The sequence below is a fragment of the Danio rerio genome, chromosome 10 (genome assembly GCF_049306965.1).
Source record: "Danio rerio strain Tuebingen ecotype United States chromosome 10, GRCz12tu, whole genome shotgun sequence".
NCBI lineage: Eukaryota > Metazoa > Chordata > Actinopteri > Cypriniformes > Danionidae > Danio > Danio rerio.
The window spans coordinates 22,306,228-22,331,672 of NC_133185.1; the positions used below are offsets into that span (position 1 = coordinate 22,306,228).

Below are 25,445 nucleotides of genomic sequence, written 5' to 3' on the forward strand. Positions count from 1 at the left end.
TCCAGAAAATAGTCAGATGGTCCTACTGCACAAAATAAGCTCTCCGTTTAAAAACCTCACCTCTGCCGCCATTTTACGGACGCCATGCAGACAGTGATTTGCCTGAAGATGTCCGTGTGTTCAGATTTGATCTATTTAGGTCTATATTATATCGTTTATTCTATTGTTTGGATTTAATTACATGTTTTCGCGGATTTGCTGATTTAGTCCATTTTTTCGGTATACAGGCCTACAGCTAATTAAAATGTAATTAGTCTTAAATTCAAGAGTTTGTGCTCCATGAAATACCTGTAGAAATGAACACGACAACAGTGTCTAAAATAAACACTTTAATCGTAATTTCGATAATATTATGAAAAATAGTAAACAAAGCATTCACAGGAGTAGAAACATTTTATAGTCTTCATGTCAACCCCTGTATTGATGTAAATAGTTAAATAGAGATATAAACGAACTTTTCTAATGAAACTTCAAAATCAGATTGTTCTTGTCCAGTTTTCATGCATTAATGGTGACTGTCATACAAAAGGCTGAATATCATATTTAAATCTACAGAATACAAAAGTTTTACAAAATGCTTAAATACTGATTTATACCTGCTTTACAAATAACAGCTGTTAACTCAATAAGACATCGCAAACTTGGCAAATTAATTCCGTTTACTTTCTGCCGGAAGTGGAAACATATCCGAGCGGAACTATGGAACAGCAACACACAGCAATGGAAACGTGTGAAGGTAAAACATATGCAAGTTAAAAAAAAATCATAGGCCTATTTACAGCAGTAAACAAACTGAAAATGTCTATTTGTCTGAAGTTGAAGTGGAAGCGCTGTTTCTGGCGGCACAGTTGTCATCTTGTCCACAATCTCCATCCTCACACTCACACTGACGCTGCTGAGGAGAAAACAGTGTTCTATTTATTTATTTATAGTTTTTTATTTTTACAAAGTCTTAACAACAATGTGAATATACCGGGTACAACAGAAAATTCTTTCTTATAGAATTGTTGAATGTTAATTTGGTCATTTTGTAAGTTAATTAAAAGAAACCTGAAGATGTGCTGAGGTCAACACTTCAGAAAGAAGAAAATCATGATTATAGAATGGTAGCCTACCATTTAAAGCATTTATGAACATCGTGTAATATATGTAAAATATGCATCAAAACATAAATGATTGAATGAATGATAGTAAACAAGACCTTGAGGCTGGTTCTGCGCATGTGCTCTGACAGCTCTGCCATCTGCTCTTTATTCTGAGTCTCCACAGCGGCCTCATGTGGCAACTGACACACAAAACAACCAATCAAAATCATCAGATCACCAGTTTCTATAATCTTTTCCGTGGTCTTAAGTTAAAATCTTATATTATTTTAAAACGGTAAAACGACTATATAAAATGTATATTGTTATTAATTAATAAAGTTACTGGTAAAAAAAACTACTAAAATATTATATGCAACTTTATAATAATATGAAATTATGGCAAAATATCCAGATTTTATTCTACAATTTATTTATTTTTTTAAAACTTGTACACACACACACAACCATATATATATATATATATATATATATATATATATATATATATATATATATATATATATATATATATATATATATATATATATATATATATATATATATCCAGACGGGCATCAAATCAGCAGGGGCACTTTTTTGTCAGACGGCTCACCAGTTAGGTATACATCTGCACTAAAATATCAAGGTGAAAGTTGATGACTTTCTTTTTCTTTTCTTTTTTAGCTTGTGTAGAACAGACCCAGCTCCCAACCCAACTTTGAGAATAGATTATAAATTCTCATAGAAAAATCTATGTTAGCATTATATTAAAACATCTGTTTATATTTTCCAAAACAACTGCCCACAGAGTTAAGGGACCAGAAAAATCTCAATCTGTAAACATGTTTGTACTTTAAATAAGGAAAATAAACATGTATTATGGATGTGACCAAATAAGTATGCAAGTTTACAGTATACAACATACTTTGTAGAAATTCTGTGAATTAAGCTGCACAACCCAAAAGAAACAATAATCAAAACAATAAAATGCGTCTCTCTATAGAAGAAAAATGATTGATTTTATTTGACATTTTTGCATTTATGATGAAAAAGTGTGGTTGGATGTAACCGATGTAAAATTGACACTTGTGTGACTTCGGTAAATCAAATATAATTGTTTGAAAAAACTGACAGAAACGTTTTAGAGTACTTCTAAAGTACTGTAAAATACAAGCCCACACAAAAAAGGGAGAAACTGTTTCTATATTTTGCTAAAAACATAATTTATTTCATGGCAAGGTTGACATTTGCATGGAATTTTATATATATTATTATATAAAGCATAATTAAATTAATATATATATATTATAATAGATCATAATTGAACCATCACGTTACAAGTGACAGGTATTTAAAAAACATTTATTAAACAGATCATAACAATATCAATAACAAATGTTGTAAATCAAGCAAAATATTCTAAAAAGTACATATTCTAAAATATTATGGAATAAAATATTATGTGGAAATGTGTGTATTAAGCTCACCAGGACGAGCGGGGCTCTGAAGAGGAAGCTGAAGGGGTAGTTAAGCAGGTTAAGGCAGGTGGTTGAGTAAATGTCTGCATACCGCAGTAACTGACTGGCGAACAGTGTTTTAGTAGAGCCACAGCGCAACAAACTGCCCATCTTCCCATAACACAGATCCATGCCGTACGTCACCATCTGCACAAACAATAATACAACATTAATGTCATCAATTAAAATATACCTAACAATCCTCAGTTACTCTGTATATACACTGGACTTTTGTTAAGAAAAATGAAAATGTTATTTTGACTGTCTTTTTTTTTTTTTTTTTAAATGTTGCACATACAAGTACAAATCGACTTTCTACCCAAACCCTCATAAATCCAAATCATAAATTCAAAGAAAGTGAGGACTATCCAGTGGCTTGTACAGCTGTAGATCAAATATATCCTGCTCTCACCTTTATCCTGGTCTGGATCGCACTGATATCTGGACACTCTTGACTTCCACTGTCCAAATGCCTGATGGGTAAAAAAAGAGAGAGCAGTCAAAGTGAACAGTCATTACATAACAGTACATGAACTGTTGTTAAACTGTACAGTTTTAGTTTTCATTTATTTACAGAAGACAACCACTAAAACATTATTCAGTGCGTGCATGTTCTGATCATATTTTGATACACTAAATTAAAAGTACTTATTTAGTGGTTTAGAATTAGTATAGTCATTAATAAATGACTTAGTTTGTAACAGAAAAGTGAAATAAGGCCTTGTATTATATGTGTAGCCGGTCTCATTTTATATGTAAAATGTGTCAAAAATGCTATATAGTTCACACTGAAAGGTCAAAAAATGTCCACAAGAAGGATGCTAGAGAAATATGTCAAATTTAAGGTGAAACTCTTTGACAGAAATACTCACAAGGTCAGCAGTAGGACAGCACAACAGGATATTGAAAATATTACATTCAAAAGAAGCAAATGTGAAGTCTGTGCAGATTTTGAAGTTCTCTGTCGCCATCTATCGATCATGTCATGCATTGCACCCGCAGCTGGATACTATTGGGATCAATGACTAATTGACTATTACTTACTGATACAACTCTGCAAGGAAGATGTCGAGGTGTTTCAGCTCCTCAAACATACCTATAACAGACAAGCGAGAGCGTGTTTTCAACCTAAAGTTTTTTAAAGACATTAGTCAATTAACAAAACTGAGTGTATTTACATTCACACCAATAAACTGACAGGCTAACTCACATTCTTGCTGAAATAACCTGTTAGCTTCATGCTAATCAATAATACACAAATGTAAGTGAACTGCATAAACAGGACTTTGTTAATAAATTAATAGTGACTTCAAAACATAACATCTTCAGTATTTCATTTGTTATCTCTGTTGTCATGTGCAATAAATAAGCATTTCTACATGTTAGCATCATAGCTTAGCCTTTGGTCATCTGAAAATGGAGAATTTCTATTTCAGTTACATGAGATAAAAGCACATTTTTATTTTTAAAAAATGGTTCAAGAAAGTGTCTATTTGATTTTCAATTGCTGCAAAATATTTGCTCCATGAATGCGTTTATTTCCTAGAAGTGCTCATGCATGTGTATTTAATTCACATGATAAACCGGCAGAAATCAGGTTAATTCTTTTACATCCCTGATGAAATTAGTATAAGGGGCAAAATTCTAGCCTTGACTGTTGGTTTATGACATTTTTGACCTTACTCAGAAAAAGGAAAACTATAGTTAGGCTATAACATTCACATGACATCATTTCCTAATTAAAATGTATGCCTACATAAATATTACATAACGACAAATATTCAACCTTCTTCCAAACCCCTTTGAGTTTCTTTTTTTGTCGTTGGAAAACTGGTAGTCTTTGACCATAGAAAAAAATACTATCAGTTTTCAACATTCATCAAACTATCTTCTTTTATGTTCAACAACAAGAATAAAAAAAGTAGTCGAACTGGATTGGAAAGCGAGGATGATGAGTAAATGATGACAGAATTGTCAGTTTTGGGTATCTCTTTATTGATATATGGGGTAATGTTGTGCATGTAAGCACACTCACTGGATTTGTCTGCCCACACATGCAGTTCCTTCACAAGCTCAGGAACCACAAGGAACGTCTTCCAGCCCTGTCGCTTCTTGGACTTCAGGATGTCCCCAAAAATGTGATCGCCCACATAGAGGATGTCTTTGCCCTTCACATCCAGCAAGTCACAGACTAGATCAGAAGATCCTGAGGAATGAGTTAAACAGTGATAAAGTAAACACAGTGGCTTCATGTAATAGGAGGATGATGATGATGATGAAGAAGGGGATGTCGGGTTTTACCTCCAGAATACACCGTCCCATGCTGGAGGTCTCCGGTGTACGTGCCGATACGCAACTTCCCAGTGTCCTGCAGGAGAAAGGGCAAGAGAAGTACAGACTGTCTTAACGTTGTGATTAACGTTAATAAAAATATACAGTATGTGTATATATTGCCATGCAAAAGTCTATAAGATGTTTATATATTTTACATATATTCGCTGCAAATCAAATGTAATATAAATGTATTGTCATTTGTTTCAGTGATGCAAAGCAGAATTTTCAGAATAAGGTCACTCGCTCCTGACAATATATATGTAATATGTATATGTAATATATAAAATAATTTGATAATTTCCTGCTCAGTAATCAAATATTAATAAAATCAATATTAAGACAGGAGACGGGGAACAGATGCCAAATATTACTAAAAGAGAGTGATCATAGTGGGGATTTTAGTGATGCAAGAGTCATTTTAAAACACTGGAAAACTCAAAAAAAATTCCAGAGTTAAAAGAATGCGTTAATATAATGACTAAAACGGCTTGGTATGAACCTTTATTTTACAAATTACATACTAAGGACAAAGTAGAGGTCCCTGTATGTATCCCACTGTTGGAAGACTTGTGGTCTTTTGTGATAATGTTTTGTAACACAATATAAAATGACAAGGTTCTCTTTATAATATTGTACTTTTATCCATAGTAAGCACTGCAAACACCCTGGCTTTACATTTAGTAGGCCTACCAGTGATCATTTGTGATATGTTTATAATGTTTTGTCATGAACCATAAGAAAACAATTAAAAAAAATGATATATTAAGACCAGTTTTGATGGGGTTTGGGATTGTTAAGGCCCCAAAATTTAAATGTACCCATTCTCAATTTGTTCAATAGCTCTATGAGTTTCTTTATTCTGTCGAACATGAAAGAAGATATTTTTAAAATGTTGAAAAAAAAACCTGTAAACAATGACTTGTATAGTAGGAAAAAACAACTATGGAAGTCAAAGGTTACAGGTTTCCAACATTTTGCACAGGTTTCCAACTAAATATCCTTTGTGTTCAGCAGAAAAAAAATAACTCAAACAGGTTTGCGAGTAAATTTTATTTAGTTTATAATTATATATACTTTGGTGACGTGGTGGCGGAGTGCTTGGCACAGTCACCTCACAGCAAGAAGGTCGCTGGTTCAAGCCCCAGCTTGGTCAGTTGGCATTTCTGTGTGGAGTTTGCATGTTCTCTTTGTTGGTGTGGGTTTCCTCTGGGTGCTCCGGTTTCCCCCCAATCCAAAGACATGCGCTATAGGTGAATTGGGTAAGCTAAATTGTCCGTAGTGTATGCGTGTATGTCCTGGTCCTCCAGGTTGGGGATTGCACGTTGGGCTAACGACCCACCTCAAAAACTATATGTTACGAATCACCAACATGGTGCGGCAAATTTTCAACTTCGATATAAAAGGCCCTAGGAGTAAGCAAGTTTATTATATTATTTTTATACTATATATCACTATACCATATCTATATGTACTTGAAATCTTGATTTTGTGACATATTATCTTGATTCCTTTATGAACGTTAATTTCCAAAGAACAGTAAAAATCAGCCAAAGAAAATATATAGGTTTAATGTTAATGGTTAAAAACTTGACAAATCGACTAAAACATAATTGTTAAAAAGGTTGTTGACAAAGATAAAGATTTCAAATGACAAATAATTTGTATTTTGGGCTACAATATGATCCTTAAATAGAGACGTTCAATGTCAACAAATGATTAATGATCTAAATATGCAAACCTATTACTATTCTGAATGTTTTTTGTTCATTTGTTTGATGCTTGACCACATGCTCTTCTGCATCTCTGACCTGTGTATATTTTTTTTGTCCAGCACACTTCACTCCTCGCTGACGGCAGAAACTCACTGTGTCCACTTGGCGTAAAACTGTCCCTCCAGCGAAGAACAAGGGCTTCCTCGTATCCACAACCACCAGGTCAAAGTAAGAGCGCCATGACTTTTTCATGCCCTGGAACACAACAGTATTAATATCTTTCAAAGCAATCAAAAAATGCTCACAAGCAAGACTTCTGTTCTGTCCGTCCATGTTTCTCACCTTAGAGCTTGTCGCCGCATCCAGTAAGTATTTCATGATAGCCTAATTTGAGAAAAGATGGGATGCAGTGTGATTAGAAGTGAATTATGAATATTAATGACAGTGTGCAACGATCTGCAGGCTGTCGGATGGTGGTTTAAATAATTTCTGGAGGTCTGGCGGTCTCTTCTTACCTCGGTGTAATTGAAGTCGCTGTTGGTGGCCAGGAACACTTTAGCGACCTCTTTGATGCGGCTCAGTAACACAGGAATACGAGGCTAAACCAGAGCAAATGCAGGTGAAGGAGTGTTTGGGACATTCAAATCTATTATATCAGCAGCAATGGATGAAGTAAAAACAAATTGACGTCTCCATAACTTCTCCATGAAGCATAATGTCTCCAGTCAAAGTAGAAATGCTGATTACTCCAGTATTAAAAGCAAAATGTATTTACTGATCATTTATTTAGCAAGAAAATGCAGAATTTTCTTGCCCAAACTTTTCATACACTGAGAACCATTCTGATAATTAATGATGACTCAAATGTCCTAATGATTAAAGAGGCCCCTATTATGGCTATTTGAAAATAATCTTCCATGCAGTGTGTAACACAACACTAAGTGAATGAAAACATCCAGCTAAGGTTTAAATCTGAAAGTGCGCCGTGTTTAAAACTATTGATTTTTTAACAAAATAGTTGTGAGTTGAATAAATGAATTGTGTTGGGTTCGAATCTTTTGTCTAAACGCGTCGACATGACGCATTACCAAATATGTCGAATCGTATCCGGTAAAACGTAAAAGTGACTTTCCCTTCAGACACTTGCGGAGCGCGGCGGAATTACTGGACTGATCCTGACACGAAGATGACGATCACTGACTGATGGAGATTGGGCTGTGGGGAATAAATGGTTGAAGTTCATTTTTACAACAACGCCACAGTAAAGTCAACCATGTGCTGTGTTTGTTCCTGTCATTTTTCAGATTTTTGATACAATAACCTACGCTGTAACGTGGGATTCGCCGGCCGTTTGCTATTAAAGGAAGAAACAACAGAGTCAATTATGTATGGGAGTTTGTCAGTAACTGTTACATTTCATATGGACCAGTTTCTTCTTTCTCCAGATCATAACATGTAAGTGTAATTAAAATTGTTGCCTCGTTTTCTGTAGTTTGCTAAATATGTATTTGATTGTGTGTTCTAACTTGTAAACACTTCAATACAATCTATTACAGATCAGTGCTTGTACTGTATCTCTCAGGTTAAATCTGTATGGGGCTATTTTTAAATATTGCATCCAAAACCATGTTGAAAACGTGACGCATGCTTCTTCCTTTACCTGTTTAAATGCGTTTCTGAACTCTCGTTCCTCTGCCATTTGTCTTCGCTATAGTCAATTTTCACATGGTTCAACTTTTGCCACTGTGTGGATTAATAATGAGTGTGTGTGGTTGTTATTGCTTGGGATTAGGGTTAAGAGTAGAGTAATATGCTGGTGTTTAACTGCATTGTTTTAATGCACTCCTGCATTGAGCTCTCACATCCTCTATGTGCTACTTCATAACCATGGTGGGCATTTCTCTCTATCTCTCGCTATATGCAGTCGAACAATCACAACAAACTGGGTCATCGGATCAATCACAGCAGATTAGCTTTGCGCAAAGGAGGGGTTTGGGAACAAATTAATCGCTGAACGAATCAAATGGGAGTCGTTGGGATAGTAGAGTGGAGGAACTTTGATGTCAATTTGTATGCAAAAACCCGAAAGCGAGTTGGGTGGTGCTGATGCCACAGACGAGCGCCCGGAGGGCTGTGTAGTCTGTTTATAGCCTAATGTTGGCTTTTTAATTCTTGCGTTTGCATTTTAAGATCCAAAAGTGCTAAAAGTTGTATTTTCGTATGAGGATTATCCGGTTGGACAAAACGTGTAAGTGTAATAATGAACTGTGTTTGAACTTTGAACACAAAGCTTATTATTTGCAATCTTTGAAAAGCCTATGGGAAAATCATATAGGGATTTTATTGAGGGAACCAGTTTTATGCTAGCAGCTGATTGGCCTACAAGGTGACGTCATAGTTCATCAAAACAATTAGGTAAAAATAGTAGCATATTATAAGACAATGAAAGTGTTTTTGACCTTGCATGCATATCAGCCTGTTGTTGAAGACCCCAAAATCAAAATAGGACATTTTATAATGCAAAATAGGGGCTCTTTAAAAAGAAGCGATGTCCCACTGAAGAATTTAATATGTGGGCTTTAACAGTAGCCAACAGACAGTTGTGACTTAAATTCAGTTATAATCCTAAATCCAAAAGCATTAGTGACTCATTTTGTTCCACCAGTGTGGAACACCTTTTTTCTACTTATTTTGAAATTCTTTTAATCTGTAAAATCATTTACTGGAGACTTGCAAATGGATCATCTGATGATGTGAATCAGATCATTTGAGTCATAGAATCATTCACTTTAGTCATTATGCCATTCGCTCTGACTAGATCATTTGAATTTGTGAAGTAAAAATGGAAACACAGAGCCATTGTAAACAGATTTTTTTCTTTTGCAATCTGAGAACAAATATAATTGTTACTTACATCTTTAATGACGTACTTGTCCAGGTTTTTCAGAGTCCGTTCCTTCAGTGTCCCCTGAATAACAAAAACAACACTGTAGTGAGCCTGTGCCTCATGGAGTTACGAACTCCTGAATAATCAAATCAAATCAGGCCTTTATTTGTCACATACACTTTCGTATAGTGAAATTAAACTATAACCAATAAACATCTCTGTCAGAACATGTCTATCTCCATATTGTGAAGTTAAGGTGACAAGTCAGTATTATAAATCAGAGCAGTATGTCTGAATTCAGGATATTCATAAAACATGGGTTGGAAAGCCAGATGACCAACTACTTCTGACAGGAATCTGAAAAGGCTCATGCTAGAGGACACTTTACTGTCCCATGAGGATTTATGAATGGCAGTGATCTGATGCAAATGACACATGAAGGTCACTATAAAGATTACAGCAATGGGGTAAAATATGAGACATGCCCAAATTAAATGTACGAAAGTGAAGCAGTAAAGCTGATTAAACTTTTCCTTGAGTCCTGTTGCTGTCAGAGACATTTTTCAGGCCATATTTGGAGAAAGTGAAAGATCTGCTTATCAAAGAGATAGAATCACTGAAGATGCATTTGTATTTGTGACTGGTCACATGGAGGAGACAAAATGTCTGGAGCTTTGAGAGATTAGAGAATTGATGATATGTATCTCTCTGTACGTGGTATGATAATATAGTTGGATTTAGGTTAGAGATATTTGGACAGATACAAAGACATTGTTGCCTAGAGAATATGCAACAATGACCCTGCAGGGGTCAGCAATGACCACAGGACCGTCCCGCCTCTTGTGAGTGGGTCATTTAATAACCAGAGTCAAGTAAAACAAGCTCACAGTCACATTAAGCTCATCCATCTGTGATCTGCTCACCCGTTTCACAGCATTTTTACAGGGAGACTTAAAATAGTTGCCTGATTTAATGGTGTGTGCTGATAAACAAGTATCTGTGATAAATTATTCTGCCATTTCATAGTGTTAAAAAGTGTCAACAAGATTTTGAATCATTGATGAACAGTCAGTTTTTATAATCAATGGTGTGGTTAGAATAGCAACTGGGCGTTGTCTATGACTCTGAACATTAGCTGATAATCACACTCTTTTATTTAATTATATGCATTTATATTGACATTTCTACTCACAGTATCAGCTGCAGTGGTTAGTGAACAGAGTGATGATGAAGGTTAAAAAATAATGCTGTGTTCTGTTATGGTTTTAGTTGTTTTTCCATTATATTTTCACTGTTGAGTGGATATGGTTAAATCATCACGATTTGGTTAAAAAAAATCAATGCAAGTATTTGACGCTTAAAATCGGTTTAGGATATTAAATAATCACGATACATGTTTCAAACAACGGGAACCATCATGTTTACTGCAAACTTGCTTAACATACAATATCAGCAAACAAACCCATTTTCACTGAGGGCCACTTCAGAATTTTGTCTGCCCTACGATGAGAGAATTAATGATCAGATCTGCAGCACAGCATCAGGAGTTAATGGCACAGTGTCAGGAGTTAAACACTCTTGTTCACAGTCTGAGCTTTTAAACAATTATTGTCAACAAGTTCAGTATTAAGGCGAGGCAGTGGCGCAGTAGGTAGTGCTGTCGCCTCACAGCAAGAAGGTCGCTGGGTCGCTGGTTCAAACCTCGGCTCAGTTGGCGTTTCTGTGTGAAGTTTGCATTTTCTGCCTGTGTTCGCGTGGGTTTCCTCCAGGTGCTCCGGTTTCCCCCACAGTCCAAAGACATGCAGTACAGGTGAATTGGGTAGGCTAAATGGTCCGTAGTGTATGAGTGTGTGTGTGGATGTTTCCCAGAGATGGGTTGCGGTTGGAAGGGCATCCGCTACGTAAAAACTTGCTGGATAAGTTGGCGGTTTATTCCGCTGTGGCGACCCCGGATTAATAAAGGGACTAAGCTGATAAGAAAATGAATGAATGTTCAGTTCAGTATTTAAACACTATTCTCTAAGATCTCCACACTTGGTCAGTTAAAAAAAAAAAAACGAAGTAATCCGACTACTTCTGGTAAATTTATGTTCATATTTAAAGATTAGTTTTGTCAGAGAAAGCAATATTTTGAAGCTGTGCATGTTTTAATTCATTTAAATTTATAATAGTTTGGTATTGCTGTAGTTCTCTGTGCTGCTGCTCATGTTTTATCATTATTTTGTAGTTATTGTTAATCGCATTGTAAAAAAATATCTGTAAATAAGCAATTTTCTGCATTTTGTGATTTATTTATTTGTAATTAATTTTTTTGCCCTGTTTATTTGAGCATTTGAATTGTATTTTGGGACCTTAATCTTTCCTCCAACACCTTGAAAATTTTAAAAAAGTGACTTTTTAACAGTTTAAAGTGATATGTTGTCAGGGTTGTTGTTGTATATTAATAAAGTTCAAAAACCTTGTAATAAACTGCTATTTACAGCTTCATTTCTCTTTACATTATTTCTTATCCATTATATTATTTGAAACAACTTAAATGTCCATAAAAGTCACTTTGTTAAACTGTAGAGTCAACACTGCAGAGCTCAACGTCCCATAATGCAATTCACAATCATGAATTATCAGAAAACACTTGTAAATCACAAAATAAAATAAAAAGCAGTTAATTAACAGATTAATTTTTTTGGGTTGTAATAGTGTGTGCATGTAAACTGAATTTAAAATATGGATGGTAAAAGATGTTTTGCTTGGATGATGAATGTGGTTGTCAACCAGATCAGACTTGCATAGGTTTCCGATGATTATCGAATTGCAGAGTCAAAGACTAAATCAGAACTTGAATTAATGTGATGGATTACAACAATTAATAAAACTCAACCCTTATTTGATAGCGTCCATGCTCATTGTCTCAATATAATTTTTATCAGTGCATGAAACAAAACTAAAATTCTTACTCAAATATGCTAACAACATTACAAATAATTCCATTGAAACCGATGTAACATTAGTGATAATCTGCTATTAAAAAACCCCATAAATGGCATCTTATACTTTTGGGACAGTGACAGGTGAAACATCAAAGTCTAGTATTACAATAAATACTATGTGGAAAGTGTAATAATCTGCTCCATTGAAAAAGCCCTGTAATGAATCTGTCACATCATCTGCTGTAAAGCAGGTCAAACTATCTGCATGCACACACAAACCACAGTAATCCATAACCCTGTAGGTAATCTCAGATGTGTATATATATATATATATATATATATATATATATATATATATATATATATATATATATATATATATATATATATAGAGAGAGAGAGAGAGAGAGAGAGAGAGAGAGAGAGAGAGAGAGAGAGAGAGAGAGAGAGAGAGAGAGAGAGAGCTATATCACAGTGTTACAAGTGTGATATTAATAAAAATTATATTTGCTTTCAAGGAGCGTTATATTAGAGTTGGCTGTGTAAAATGACTCTTCATTTTTGACTCTCATCAAATATGCAGGTGTTAGAGGTAAGTTGATGATGAGCAGATGATATGTTCCGTTTATAATAAATGTCTTTTGCTTAAGTATTTAAGGACTGATTCTGATTGGCTGTTGATGTTTTGAAAGTGATTTAAACATTATCCTTCCTGCTTTTTCATTATCTACTTGTTAAGTCATGATGTATACTGTTTCCGGGTTCAAGCCGCTACTCATTTGAATTGACAAAATGTTTGTTTATGGCCACTTTTTAGTTCTAACACACTTTAAAGTGAATTCTATATAAATCATAGTGTACACATGTATCTGGACTTGCTGCATCACAAATACCAAAATTTGTATCATTTCAATAATTCATTTTCTGGCCATCAAATATTAGGCATGGATATATATATTGCGATCGAGATTTTCGAAAGTATTCCATCGCTTTGTAAACATTTTTTATTACCAATTGATGAGTCTCCTCTTACAGTTTGATAGAGTGCTTGGACCTGGAAGCCGCTTCGTGTGACGTCACACTTAACAAGCGGATAGGTGTATCTTGAACTTTATAGTCAGAATTGTGATAGTACTGTGTAATTAATAAGGTAGTTTACATAATGGTGTAGGTGGTTATATTTACAGTGTCGTGAAGATGATCCATTGCGTCCCTCACGTCCTGAAACATGCTTCTGTGTGACATGAACAAGTCACCATGTTTGAACCCCTTCGGCCAACTATAAGAGAGAAAAACAGTGAGGAGGGCCTCATAAGGCATCTTTTAGGGTTATAAATACTCAAGAGTTTTGTTCTAAAAGCTATTAACCAAAATTTCTAAGAAGTCTAAATTATCAACATGATTAAAACTTCCAGAAGAAATGATTTAAAAAAATGTATTACATACCTACAGTAGCCTCTTAGAGGATACTTTACTATCCCACAAGGCAGTCATAGTGATAGTTTTTACTCATTTTAGCAAGTAAAAATAAAACGCTCATGTTGTGATTCACACGCCATTTTGCTTTCATACACTACCGGTCAAAAGTTTGGGGTCAGTAGGATTTTTAAATGTTTTAAAATGAGCTTCTCCTGCTCACCAAGACTGCATTTATTTAATCAAAAATACAGTATAAATAGTAAAATTGTGAAATGTTATTGCACTATAAAATAACTGCTCAAAAGTAGTTTATCATTTAATTTAATCATTTATTCCTGTGATTTTTAATTATGATTTTTCAGCTTCATTACTCCAGTCTACAGAGTCACATCATCACAATTTTTATTATGATTAATATTTTTACTATTAATGTAATAGTAATAAAAGCAACAATGACTGGAGTAATCATATCATTTGAAACATACAATAAGTAATAAAGAAATATTTAAAAAGTATTTAACAATTTAACTTTAAATTTTATTTATTTTTTTAACATTTAATAAATGCCACCTTAATGAAAAGAATAATTTTATTTAAATTGTTAAATAAAATTAATATTCATTCATTCATTTTTATTTTTTTTGGGCTTAATACCTTTTATTTATCCGGGGTCGCCACAGTGGAATGAACCGCCAACTTATCCAGCACATGTTTTTACGCAGTGGATGCCCTTCCAGCTGCAACCCATCTCTGGGAAACATTCATACACACTCATTCACATGTACTCATACACTACAGACAATTTAGCCTACCCAGTTTACCTGTACCGCATGTCTTTGGACTGTGGGGGAAACCGGAGCACCCGGAGGAAACCCACGCAAAGGCAGGGAGAACATGCAAACTCCACACAGAAATGCCAACTGACACAGCCGAGGCTCGAAACAGTGACTTTCTTGCTGTGAGGTGACAGCACTACCTACTGCGTCACCCATAAAATGAATGATAAAAAGTAAAAACTGACCCCAAACTTTTGAGCGGTAGTGTTCATCTAAATATAATTTATATATTGTTAGTGCTATTTCTAGATTACCATTCACTAGACTCAAGCTGTTTAGGTTTGCTTGATTATCAATATATTTGATGAACGCTTTTGAAGAACACACATTTGCTCACATCTCAAATGTTATTGTATTACATCATGTTTGATGTTTTACATAATTTACAATATTTCTTCTTTTGATGACATTTTTGGAAGATGGTGTGTAAGATAGTGTAAAAACTATGTATATTAAGCTAAGCAGTCTGGCGTACTATTAGAAATAGCAGACTGATTTACATTACAATATTTCTGGCAATATATTTATCAGCAACTGAAATATAATACATTGTAAAAAGTTCAAGTTTTAACCTTGAAAAGTTCAAAAAAGTGACTTTTATTAACATTTTGAATAGTTTAAAGTGAAATATTGTCTGGGTTGTATGTTATTATGGTACACAAACCTTGTAATGAACTGAGAGGACATTTTACAGACTTTTTTTTTGTTAAATAATTTCTTATACAACCACTTGTGTCAACAACAGGTGAGACTTTTAAATTAAATATAGGTACATAAATTATGAACCAAAGACTCCATCAATCAATAAACACACAATGAAAGGAATAAAAATATAATTATAATATTTAACTATTACAAAACAAATGAATTAATCGACAGCTGGGCTTTATATTATTTCAAACTACTAAAATGTCAATAAAAGTCACTTTGGTAAACTGTAGTGTTGAATTTTCAACAAATGTCGACAGGACAAAGATCAGTGTCCCATAATGCAATTCGCAACTATAAATGAATGGAAACATGTGAATCACAAAATACAGAAACTGTTAATTAACAGATATATTTTACAGTGTATATAATAAACAGTTTGTCAAATGTATAATGTTTAGATTTAAAGAAAAAGGTTATTTGTTCAATAAATAAAAACACTTTATGCAATAATTTCACATCAAGGTTTATGAGGTTAATCAGATATTATTTTAGAATTTTACATAAATTACCATTTTACTTTAATAATTCATGCTTTCATATAGTGTAGCTTTATAAGTAGGTTTTGGGGGAACCGTATATAAAATACTTTGCTCACTTCTTGTATCTGGTGCTTTTGGTGTAGAAGTCAACCAGGCAGGCGTAAAGATAGGTCTCTGAGAAAAGAATCAGAACACATACATGTTACAGAATGATCATCCATCAGATGACCATGTAAATGTGTCACTGTTATTGTACCTGAGAGGTTGAAGAGTGTATTGAGGACGTAAAATCGGTCAGTGTCGTCTCTCTGGATGAACTTGTTTGGATAATACTCATCCACCTGTTCACTGCAGACACACACACACACTTTTAGGAGAAGACCAGCAGACAAATATACTTCATTGTTTTTGATCATTTTGTTCCTGAATTAGAGTTAGCGATGGTTCTACATTTTGAGCAAATGATCAAAAGGTTAAAAATAAAAGACTTTTTTGTTCATATTTAGCAAGGGGTGCCAGTATTAGTGGAGGGCACTGTATATTACACACATGGAAAATCTTGTAAACAATAACAGTCGGTGAGTGAATTGTCCAGTTAATATGTCACAGCAGTCAGTGTCACTGGGAGAAATCGCTAACAACCAGCAGCCTCAAACAACTGATCCCCCTGCTAAATAAATCCAGGCTCACAGTACCCCGTGTGGAGGTGGCGCCTGATAAAACACCATTCATAACTCTAATAACTCCTGAAATATTCAGAGGTCAGTGTTTACACTTGTCCTTGCCAAAAACTCTTTCTTTGGTCTTCAATACAAGGAAATCAACAATATACAGTAGCGTTAACTAAACAAATATACGGTACTGGTGCCAGGTCTGGCATATAAATAAACCACTACAAATTTATTACATCATCTGTCAGATAATTGAGTGCTCAATTTAACACAGAAATGTAATAAGGGCTGAACCTTTTTTAATGCTATTTTTCAAATTATTTTTTAAAAATGAAATAGAGAAAGTAGTTGGTTGTGTAAAATGAAGAAACACATTTTTTCAAAAGTAAGTCTTCCAAGCTTACCAAAGTTTTATTTTTTATAATTGAAAACATTGGCCAATAACATTTTTCTACATAAATACAAACTAAGTATTTTTAATTCTGATTAAAAAAAAATTCACCATGATTACTCCAGTCATCTGAGTCACTTGATCTTTCAGAAATCATTCTAATATGTTGATTTGCTGTCTGGTTCTTGAATCTGATAGGCTGATAGCGACAAGCAGAGGAGGACATTACAGTCTGACAAATATTGCCGATATTCGGCAACATTATCATAATATACTTTTGGGGCTTTTTTTAGGCAGGAATGTAGTTGTTTTAATTGCAACCATGCAGTTTATATATGAGGATAGTGGCTGTTTATATTTTCAGAGAACAGAGCATCGGCTGCCATCAACCTGTCTGAGCAGACCAAAGAAAGTGATGGTTGACGTTCCACCACAAGATGGCGACAGAGCCCACACAATGAGTCCTTAGAGGGAGACAAACAGCGTTTTCTCAATGAAAGTTTCAAACTACAGTTAAGCAAATCATTATAAAATGAAATAAGTGGCATTCTACTCGATTTCTCGGGTTTGTATTTTGTAGTGCTGTCTTTATCCCACAGAAACTGGCAGTGTTTGATTGCATTTCATGCTGTTCAGCCTTATAATCTAAAAATGTGAGCAAAAGTTACCGGTTTTATCCTCACTTTAGACATTGAGTTAGCAATGGTTTCTGCTGTTCTGACGCCAGCTGCAGATGAGTATTAACAGCAAAAGAAAGTAGCTTTTCCTACAAAAAGATTTTTGAGACTCTCCGTGTTTGATTTTGTTTTACAAACAATTATGTGGTCGAACTATTGTATAAATGCAATACGACACTTTTAGCATTGCGGCATGGCTGTATATTAGCACTGGTGGGGGGGACTAAGGCACTCGGCCTGCGACCTTGGTCCAAAACACACCCACAAAGTGCCAGTTGCCTTTGATTGACAAGTTATGACTCACAAAGAACCAGTTTCAGCTAAAATCTTCTTGAATTTTCAGCTGAAGAGCCTGTGTGTTTCTTCATCTATATTTAACTGTTCTCAACTCTGTCATTCCTTCATGTTGGGTTTATTGGCTTTCAACCTGCCTCTCTTTATCATTTCAGCCTCACACAGCATTTTGTACTTTGCTGGATTCTTCTGTTGTCAGAGGAAAGGGCATTTGCAAGCAAACTCTGCCTCAATACACCATTGACTGGCACCACAATGAATCTTCACTCACCCTCTCAGGTACTCGAAGCCGTGAGTGCAGACCAGAATGTTTCCATTGGAGTCTATTTTCAACAGGTTACCGTATGTGGTGTCATAGACCAGACCTCTGAGGAGAAATGGAGAAAGCAAGAGAACGTTAGAGAGAATGAAAGTCTGAGAGCATTAAAATATGGCCCTCTGAGGAGCTAAAACAAGAGTCTATATTTATATTTCCCCCTGCTGTATCACTGAGCAGTGAGTCTAACGGTCTGTGTTTGATATTCAGACTGTATTAATAATGACCTGTGGTGAACTTCTGGTTTATGAGACTCTCGAGGCCCATATAATGACAGGACATTTCTTTTTGTATGGTTACAGACACAGTCTCTCATGAGGGATTTACAGTAGGACTACAGATGTCCAGAATAGAAATGAAGTGATGTGGTCTTTTTTTTACACCTGGTATTAAAGGGACAGTTCACCCAATAATGAAGAATGATGTTTGATGGTGCTCATTGAATTCCAAAGAGTCTTTTTTTCCTACTATGGAAGTCAATGGGTGCCAGCATTCTTAACAAAAGAGAGAAACTCAAAGGTGTAAAACAGCACGATGGAGAGTAAATAATGTGGTAATTCTCATTTTTGGGTGAACTATTTAAGATTTGTTTTTGTTAATCTACTTTCAAAACAAAATGCAGGTGTGAATGGTGTGAACCCTTTTGAGCTTCAATAGGCTGTTAAAAAACATTACATCTGATTGCTTTTGTAGTATCAAATATGCTTCAAAAACTTCCTGCAGCAACCAATTTTAGGTCCTAAAAACCTAACTAACCTTAACCTAACCTATACATTCCCATTAAGTTATATAATATTAATTTTGAATGTTCGTAGAATGTGTTTTTTTGGCGATGCATTAAAGGTGCAGTAGGTGATTGTCTTCATAAACATTTTTTGTTGTGCTGGTTAAAAGTCTCTTCACACTCCGAAAGTAATGATTAAAGTAAATGATCTAAATATGTTTATACGTTTTTTTATATTCTGGGTGAGGCATAGGACTAAAAATGTTTGTCTAATTAAAATTTTTTTGACCGATAATTCCCATAGTTCTGATAAGTAGCCCAAACTGCCTGTCAACAAATGTAGATTTTTACATCTGCACAGCTGTTCATGCGAATACGCCATTTGTGCATGCATGCACGTTCACTTGTATACGAGAGAGAGAGAGAGAGAGAGAGAGAGAGAGAGAGAGAGAGAGAGAGAGTGAGTGAGTGAGTGTGTAACTGGTAAAAACGAATGCTGAATCTAAACTTTTTAAAATCCTGAACCAATATTTGAGTTACTTTTGCACACTGGAGGAAGGAAGACACCATGGCTGAAGTATTTCTTTTAGACAGGTAATGTTCTGTTTGAAAACTATTTTAGTCATGCAAAGCTTATGTAGATTTTATTGTGTTACAAATGCATTATATGCACAAAAGTGTTGTAAAACAACTGAAATCTACCGGCGAAAGATTGATGTGACTATTTTCAGTTTCATAAGGCACCTTTTACAGCATCGATAATGTATATTCAGTCTGAAATAGCATGCAAGTATGGCTTAGTAATAAATTTGATTCCTGCACCCTATTGGCCAATCACTAAGCATGCAGTAGAGAGAGAGAGTGACGCCAGCGATCCTTGCATGAAATATTGCACATCATGACATTAAGTGCACACATTATGACTCTTAAGTTTTGCTTGCTACACAACTGAAACGTGCTAGAAATAATACTGATTTTTGTTGGGAGTTGTAGTATTGTAAATTACTGTAAGGTTTTCTAACTGGCAAATTACATGATCCAGTGGATTGTCTACTATCATCTTTACAGTGTGGGTTGATGAATTCAGGAGGCGTGGCTTTAAACGACAGGAGTGGGACTGTGTTTCAAAGATATTATTTGAACCGGCATTTTGGCAGATCATTTACTGCACCTTTAACCTTTAACATATTATTATTTAGTTATAATAACGGTATTCAAAACATGTTCATGATGTTTCAGTCTCATGTCATATTAATTTTCTCAAAACAATATTTAATGTTATTAGAACTTTCCATTCACATCAAATGAATCTTCTAAGAAAGTTTTTCAATAAGAGAACATTCATCAAGAACAACTAACGTCCCAAAGGCATTAAGTTGTTCTATAAATGTTACAGGTATATTCAAAAATATTTTAATAATGTTACAAGTACAAATAATTCAGTACAAAAAATATAAAAACTGTTAAACCACATTTAGGAATTCATTGCAGTCTCTTTAAAATGGTTAATTTTCTTCCTCTTTATGAAGCACAGTTTCCAATAAATGACAATAAAGTGAGGGGCAACATCAACTCTAGCACACTTGACCAAAACATGAATGATACGTGTGCATGTAAACAGTGAATACATCAATGCCACACACAGAAGCCCTCAAAAGCCTTTACCATGAGCTCACTGTACACCAAAAATAGCCAAATCCAGTTCCATTATAGGAGTAACACTTACCGTGTGGGGAAAGTAGAGTCGTATGTATATCCCAGAAGCTCGTGCGGATATCCAATGGACACAAGCCTGTCCCTGAGCAGCTCAAAGCCCAGACTCTCATACTCTGGAGATTTATAAACTGCGGAAAAGAGAAGAGCTGATGAGAGCCAAGCACTTCACACACACACTCTGACAACCCGTCCCGAAGGCACTGACAACGGCCTCACCTGCCAGAGTGTAATCCATGTCGAAGCCATAGCACTTGATGTTTTCAAGCGTCAGACTCCGGTTCACAAACACCCTGAAGGGAAAGACAGGAGAGGTTATTGTCTTTCTGTTTGATGAGTGTGATCGATTTGACACGCTTTTATCTGATACTCTGGGGAAAAAAGATTTTTAGCCACTTGCCAATGGTTAGTGACTTAAGAAAATCGACGAGACATAATTAAATATTACCAGCCACAAAGCTGTATGTGCATCATTTTATATAATAAATATAAAATAAACTAGCAGATTAAAATTATCATCATAATCATTACAATCAAATTGTATTTATTTGGTTTATTTAGTTATTTAAATTAAAGAAATTAAAAATGGCACTAATACTACTGAACTATATTTTTAAAGTATTTCATGATAATATTTTTATGTATATAATTATTGTTATTAAAGTTACTTCATACCAGCAATTAAAAACGGCTTAATTATCAATGTTAAACATGCATACTAAACATCCTAACTGACTGTCACTCACTTCTCTCAATATAAACCTTCAAAACTTTTCGAAAGTGATTTTACCATAAAGAATTACAGCTCTGCCTGTGCATTTTTATAATTGTTGCAAACCATATAGCCCCTAATTTAATTTAATTATGATTTACAATGTTATATAAATATTTATCACTGGAGCTCATTCTTGGTGTGAACAGTCTTATAAATTTCTTCCTCGTCAACTCAGATTTGTACTCAAACTTGATTAGTGTTAATCCCTGATAACAACTAATTAGGTTACTTCAGTGATGTTTGTGACTTTGCACTATCAGCTGAGCTGCAAGAACATGTTTTACCGCCAAAAAGCAATCATTTTCATGCAGTTTGTATTGAAATGTGCATCGCTTTTCGGACGCTCCTATATCAGGTCAGCCCAGTTTAGGTCTGTTCTTATCAGGTCTCTGGCATACAGTATGACATCAGTCCAGCTGGTGTGATGTCACTGCTGCGTGAATACCACTGGCACTCTTTCTGCCTGCCAATATTTCTATGCAACGCAGTAATGTTTTTTTTTTTTTTTATTTAGGGTGTAATGTACTGATTAAGCAAACTAAAAATAGTAAGATAATGCAACATGATCAAATCTAGGATAGTAAACCCAAAAAATGTACTCACTGTTTACTCTTCCAAAGCTTTATACATTTTTTTTTTCTGATTAACAGTAAAGAATATATATGAAAAAACCTGAAAACATGTGACCACTGACTTCCATAGCAGGAAAAACAATGGGTACATGTTTCTTTAAAATATTTTATTTTGTGTTTATCAGACTAAATAAACTCATAAAGGTTTAAAACAAGTTAAGGGTGAATTAATTTTGACAAAATTTTGACTTTTGGGTGAACTATCCCCATAAGAACTGGTGTGATGTTTCATATGATTGTAATTATCTGCCATTAACTAGTCAGATGTTTGCATTGTAGTTTTTCATACATCTACATCTATTTTTGGCATTATTTACTAATTTAACATATTGCTTTGGAATGACATGACTAAATAATGACACAAGTGTCATTTTAATTTCCCCTTTACATCTGTGTACTAAAACCTTAATGATTATGGAAAGCTGTTAATTATCTATAATAACTAAGTGACTTTTCATCTATGAATAACTATTCAAACTATTCAGAGAGAACAGAAACAATCAGCCTGTTATCTTTTAATAGATAAGAGTGCAAGCAAACAAACAGGCACATTCAAATGAATCAATCAATCAATAAAACTAAATAAACCTTATAAACTACTCATTTAATGTTATATCACTCTGAAATTACTTGTGTAGTTATACATTAATATATCATTAAACCAAAAAATAAATAAAATAAAACACACATATATATATATATATATATATATATATATATATATATATATACTGTATACACTAAAAACACTGTTGGGTTAAAAATTATAATGTAAATGTCATTAAAAGATTTAATCCAGTGGTTGGGTTTGTCCATATTTGACTCAACGTTGGTTTACAACGTCATCCCAGCATGTTTTATTATTAGGAGTAAATGAGAAAATGTTATCAATAGATTAATTCTTATTTATACAATCAAGTTAGTTATGTAAAAAAAATCATAGATCACTACAAAAATCCACAAACAATCATAATCCAAATAGTTAACCCATTGTGTTTGATAATTCATAAATGACTCACCGTGTTTAATTAAAGATGTATTTCTTGTAAATTGTAGATTGTAAATGTATTTCTCGGGTTACGTCTCAATATAGTTCTTATTTTACTTTATTTATATACTTAGTTAATAACATTAAATCATACATAAAATACATAGAAATAACCAAAATATACTCTAAAAAAATGCTGATTTGTATTTTGCCAATGTTGGGTCAAATGTGGACAAATCCAGCAGCTATAATGTCATTTAAATTTAATAAGAAAAATTAACTCAACATTAGTGTTGTTGTTTATATTTGACAAAATATTATATATATATATATATATATATATATATATATATATATATATATATATATATATATATATATATATATGTATATGTGTGTGTGTGTGTGTGTGTGTGTGTGTGTGTGTGTGTGTGTGTGTGTGTGTGTGTGTGTGTGTGTGTGTGTGTGTTTGTATGTATATATATGTGTATACACACACATACATACATACATAAATACAGACAGTTGAAGTCAAAATTATTAGCCGTGCTGAATTAATAGCCCCCGTTTATTTTTTTCCCCCAATTTCTGTGTAACGGATAGCAGGTTTTTTCTACTAATTTCTAAACATAATAGTTTTAATAATTCATTTCTAATAACTGATCTATTTTTTCTTTGCAATGATGACAGTAAATAATATTTGACTAGATGTTTTTCAAGATACTTCTTTACAGCTTAATGTGACATTTAAGGCTTTACTAGGTTAATTAGGTTAATAGGCAGGTTAGGGTAATTAGACAAGTTACTGTATAATGATAGTTCTGTAGACAGTTGAAAACAAATAAAGCTTAAAGGGGCCAATAATTGTGTCCTTAAAATGGTGTTTAAAAAATTAAAAACTGCTTTCATTCTAGCTAAAATAAATATTAATAAAAAATATTATCAGACATACTGTGAAAATGTCTTTGCTCTGTTAAACATCATTTAGGAAATATTTATAAAAGAAAAATAAATCAAAGGTGGCTAATAATAATTCTGACTTCAACTATAAATAAATAAATAAATAAATATATTAAAATAATAAATATATATTTTTTGATTTATTTATAAATGTAACTATAAATTTAGTCCTCGAATAAATTCTCTGATGTACTGGTATAATGTGAATGAGGCAGTCCGTGTACAGTAGGCTAGGCTGTATAAAATTACACTGTGATAAACAGAGGCTCATTTCTCTCTAGTGGAACAAACTTCGATAAGAAGACGTTTCTGGTCAAATGCTAAGAGATTAACCGATTCGTCTGAGGCTAACCGTCACGAAGTTTTAGGCTAACAAGAATAAAAACTTGGGGGGAAAAAACACAGATAAGCACAACACATAGACCCATATAAATAACAACATACTGCTAGCTAAACGTTTGCTGAAGCACCACCTGTGTGAATGTACCTGTTCTTACCTGTGCTGGAGCTCTTTTTTGTTGATGCGCGGCTCCATCGCGTGTGCCCGGTGCGTCCGCTCGCTCCCGCTGCCCAAATATCAACACAATCTAAAGTGGTCACGAAACTCCACTTTGCGCTTTAAATTGTGCCATGTTGTTGACATCACCAGAGTGAATTTTCCTGGGGTTTGGCTGGTAAACAGGAGCCCTGTGTACGTAGTTTGGGCGTATGTGGTGAGCACGCGAACTAGCTGCCGCGCGCGCTCGAGCACATAGATTGTCTTATCAGAGAAACACACGCGCTCTAGTCGGAACGCAAAGGTCCCGTTCAGCGGCCAAACACCCGACAGCCGACACGCATAGGCTACATCCACGAGCTTTTACAATTAACCTCGCATTAATATTTCATTTGGCAGTTCAGTCGCTTCATTCACATTCACCAGAGTGCGCGTTCCTCTACAGGGCAAGTTCTCACGATGGCTGTTGTTGGCTTAGTAATTCGGTTATCTACTGAAAGTTGGAACGTTCTTATATGATTTAAATGATTAGCATTTAGTAATTTCTTAATGTTACGTTGCAAATACCTTATAAACATGATAGCCTAGTATTTTCACTATTGTTTTACTTATTAAGTGTTGAAAAGACTGAAGGGGTTCAAGGAGTTTCCCTTTTGTGTCTTTATGATAATTAAAATGTTAGATGTACTCTTTTAAAGCTTTAGAATATAATTGTTTTCCAGTTGAACATAAAATGTTTTAAGTCTGGGGTTTTATCTGTACTATGCATCTCAGAAATACTTTTAAATTATTATATTTGCAATACTATTTATGTTTCATTTCTAAGTTTTGTTAAGTCTTATTATTAGCTCATGCATGTGAATTGATTATTTAGTAGCCTATTTTATTACTTAAGCTTACT

General features: G+C 34.2%; 1 protein-coding gene and 1 long non-coding RNA gene across 6 annotated transcripts in view; one reads left to right on the top strand and one right to left on the bottom strand.

The window, feature by feature from the left end:
* Positions 1-314: 314 nt before the first annotated feature.
* Positions 315-25,445, bottom strand: part of nt5c2l1 (5'-nucleotidase, cytosolic II, like 1) — a 53,618-nt gene continuing 28,487 nt past the window's right edge. Inside the window, exons 1-18 of one of the 5 annotated variants that reach the window (NM_001004549.2) lie at positions 24,546-24,791; positions 20,913-20,986; positions 20,707-20,824; positions 18,212-18,307; positions 16,164-16,255; positions 16,024-16,081; positions 13,648-13,741; positions 9,563-9,616; positions 7,164-7,247; positions 6,991-7,032; positions 6,802-6,903; positions 4,904-4,970; positions 4,638-4,808; positions 3,647-3,698; positions 3,015-3,075; positions 2,573-2,749; positions 1,202-1,285; positions 315-895 (exon numbers count right to left, since the gene is read on the bottom strand). In NM_001004549.2, the coding sequence (NP_001004549.1) occupies positions 803-895; positions 1,202-1,285; positions 2,573-2,749; positions 3,015-3,075; positions 3,647-3,698; positions 4,638-4,808; positions 4,904-4,970; positions 6,802-6,903; positions 6,991-7,032; positions 7,164-7,247; positions 9,563-9,616; positions 13,648-13,741; positions 16,024-16,081; positions 16,164-16,255; positions 18,212-18,307; positions 20,707-20,824; positions 20,913-20,986; positions 24,546-24,583 (1,557 nt within the window). In that variant the 5' untranslated portion in view covers positions 24,584-24,791 and the 3' untranslated portion in view covers positions 315-802. Of the gene's footprint in view, positions 896-1,201; positions 1,286-2,572; positions 2,750-3,014; positions 3,076-3,646; positions 3,699-4,637; positions 4,809-4,903; positions 4,971-6,801; positions 7,033-7,163; positions 7,248-9,562; positions 9,617-13,647; positions 13,742-16,023; positions 16,082-16,163; positions 16,256-18,211; positions 18,308-20,706; positions 20,825-20,912; positions 20,987-24,545; positions 24,792-25,445 lie in introns of those variants that run through there. The other 4 variants (XM_068223773.1, XM_073913801.1, XM_073913800.1 and 1 more) reach the window with 4 other exon arrangements.
* On the top strand, positions 4,663-8,334 carry LOC137496576 (uncharacterized). The gene is made up of 2 exons (XR_011017015.2): positions 4,663-4,993; positions 6,768-8,334. It is a non-coding gene; the product is annotated as an uncharacterized lncRNA (long non-coding RNA).